This window comes from Egretta garzetta, unplaced genomic scaffold, assembly GCF_000687185.1.
Source record: "Egretta garzetta isolate BGI_Z169 unplaced genomic scaffold, ASM68718v1 C8607716, whole genome shotgun sequence".
NCBI lineage: Eukaryota > Metazoa > Chordata > Aves > Pelecaniformes > Ardeidae > Egretta > Egretta garzetta.
In genome coordinates, this window is record NW_009269272.1 from 1 (window position 1) to 1,216 (window position 1,216).

At 61.7% G+C, this 1,216-nt stretch overlaps 1 protein-coding gene across 1 annotated transcript; it reads left to right on the forward strand.

The window, feature by feature from the left end:
- Positions 1-67: 67 nt before the first annotated feature.
- On the forward strand, positions 68-1,213 carry LOC104121719 (sulfotransferase family cytosolic 1B member 1; the record flags this gene model as incomplete). The annotated part of the gene is made up of 6 exons (XM_009647428.2): positions 68-196; positions 316-413; positions 520-646; positions 746-840; positions 918-1,098; positions 1,173-1,213. Coding segments are annotated over 6 exons (671 nt in total), but the record flags the coding sequence as incomplete, so codon positions are not given.
- Between the last annotated feature and the right edge of the window lie 3 nt (positions 1,214-1,216).

Genomic DNA, 1,216 nt, shown 5'->3' on the forward strand with positions numbered 1-1,216 from the left:
CTCTGGTGCCTGAGATGGGGCTCCGGTGGGAATGGTGCCAGCTGGACACCTGACCTCTCCTCTCCAGGCACCACCTGGGTCAGCGAGATTGTGGACATGATCCTGAAAGGCGGCGACCCTGAAAAATGCAAGCAGGATGCCATCGTCAACCGGGTGCCCATGCTGGAATTTGCTGCTCCCGGGAAGATGCCGGCAGGTAGCGGGGTAGCAAGGGGTTGCAGGGGACAGTGGGTGCCAGATGTGAGGCAGGCTTGATTTTGGGGGTGGGGGGCACGCTGTCAGCAGTAAGAGTGCTTCTGGAGCAAATCTTTACAGGCACGGAGCAGCTGGAGGCCATGGCATCCCCTCGCATCATCAAGACCCACATTCCAGCTCACATCTTGCCCAAAACTTTCTGGGAAAACCACTGCAAGGTAACAGGTGGGACGGGACAGGCCTGGAGGGACAAAGCAGAGATAAGGGGGGGACCTGTCCTGCCAGGACCTTGCAAGTCCCCATGTGTCACCAAGCTCTCTGCAGATGATCTACGTGGGGCGCAACGCCAAGGACGTGGCTGTCTCCTTCTACCACTTTGACCTGATGAACAAGCTGCACCAACACCCTGGGACGTGGGCCCAGTACCTGGAGTTGTTCATGGCTGGCAGAGGTGGAACAGGGCACCCCTAGGGAGGGGGGAAGGGATCACCCCATATCCGTCCTCCAGCTCCCCCACTGACCCCCACTCTGGGCTGCTCTCCCGATGCAGTGGCATATGGGTCCTGGTATGACCACGTCAAGGACTACTGGGAGCGGAGAAAGGATCACCCCATCCTCTACCTCTTCTATGAGGACTTGAAGGAGGTGAGGGACCCTGGTGGACGGTGGTGTGGGGCCTGCGGGGGTGGGAGGAGGGGTGAGCGCTGGCCTGTGTCCCGCAGGACCTCCGCCGGGAGATTGCCAAGGTGGCCCAGTTCCTGGGGCGGGAGCTGCCAGAGGCGGCGCTGGATGCCATCACCCAACACACCTCCTTCGAGACCATGCGGGACAACCCCACCACCAACTACAGCATGGTGCCCTCCCACCTCATGGACCAGGGCATCTCCCCCTTCATGCGCAAAGGTGAGCGGCCCCAGGGGGCTCCTGGTGCATCGTCCCCCCTGGCCCCCACTGAGCCTCATCTTGCCCGGCCCCAGGCACCACCGGAGACTGGAAGAACCACTTCACCGTGGCCCAGAAT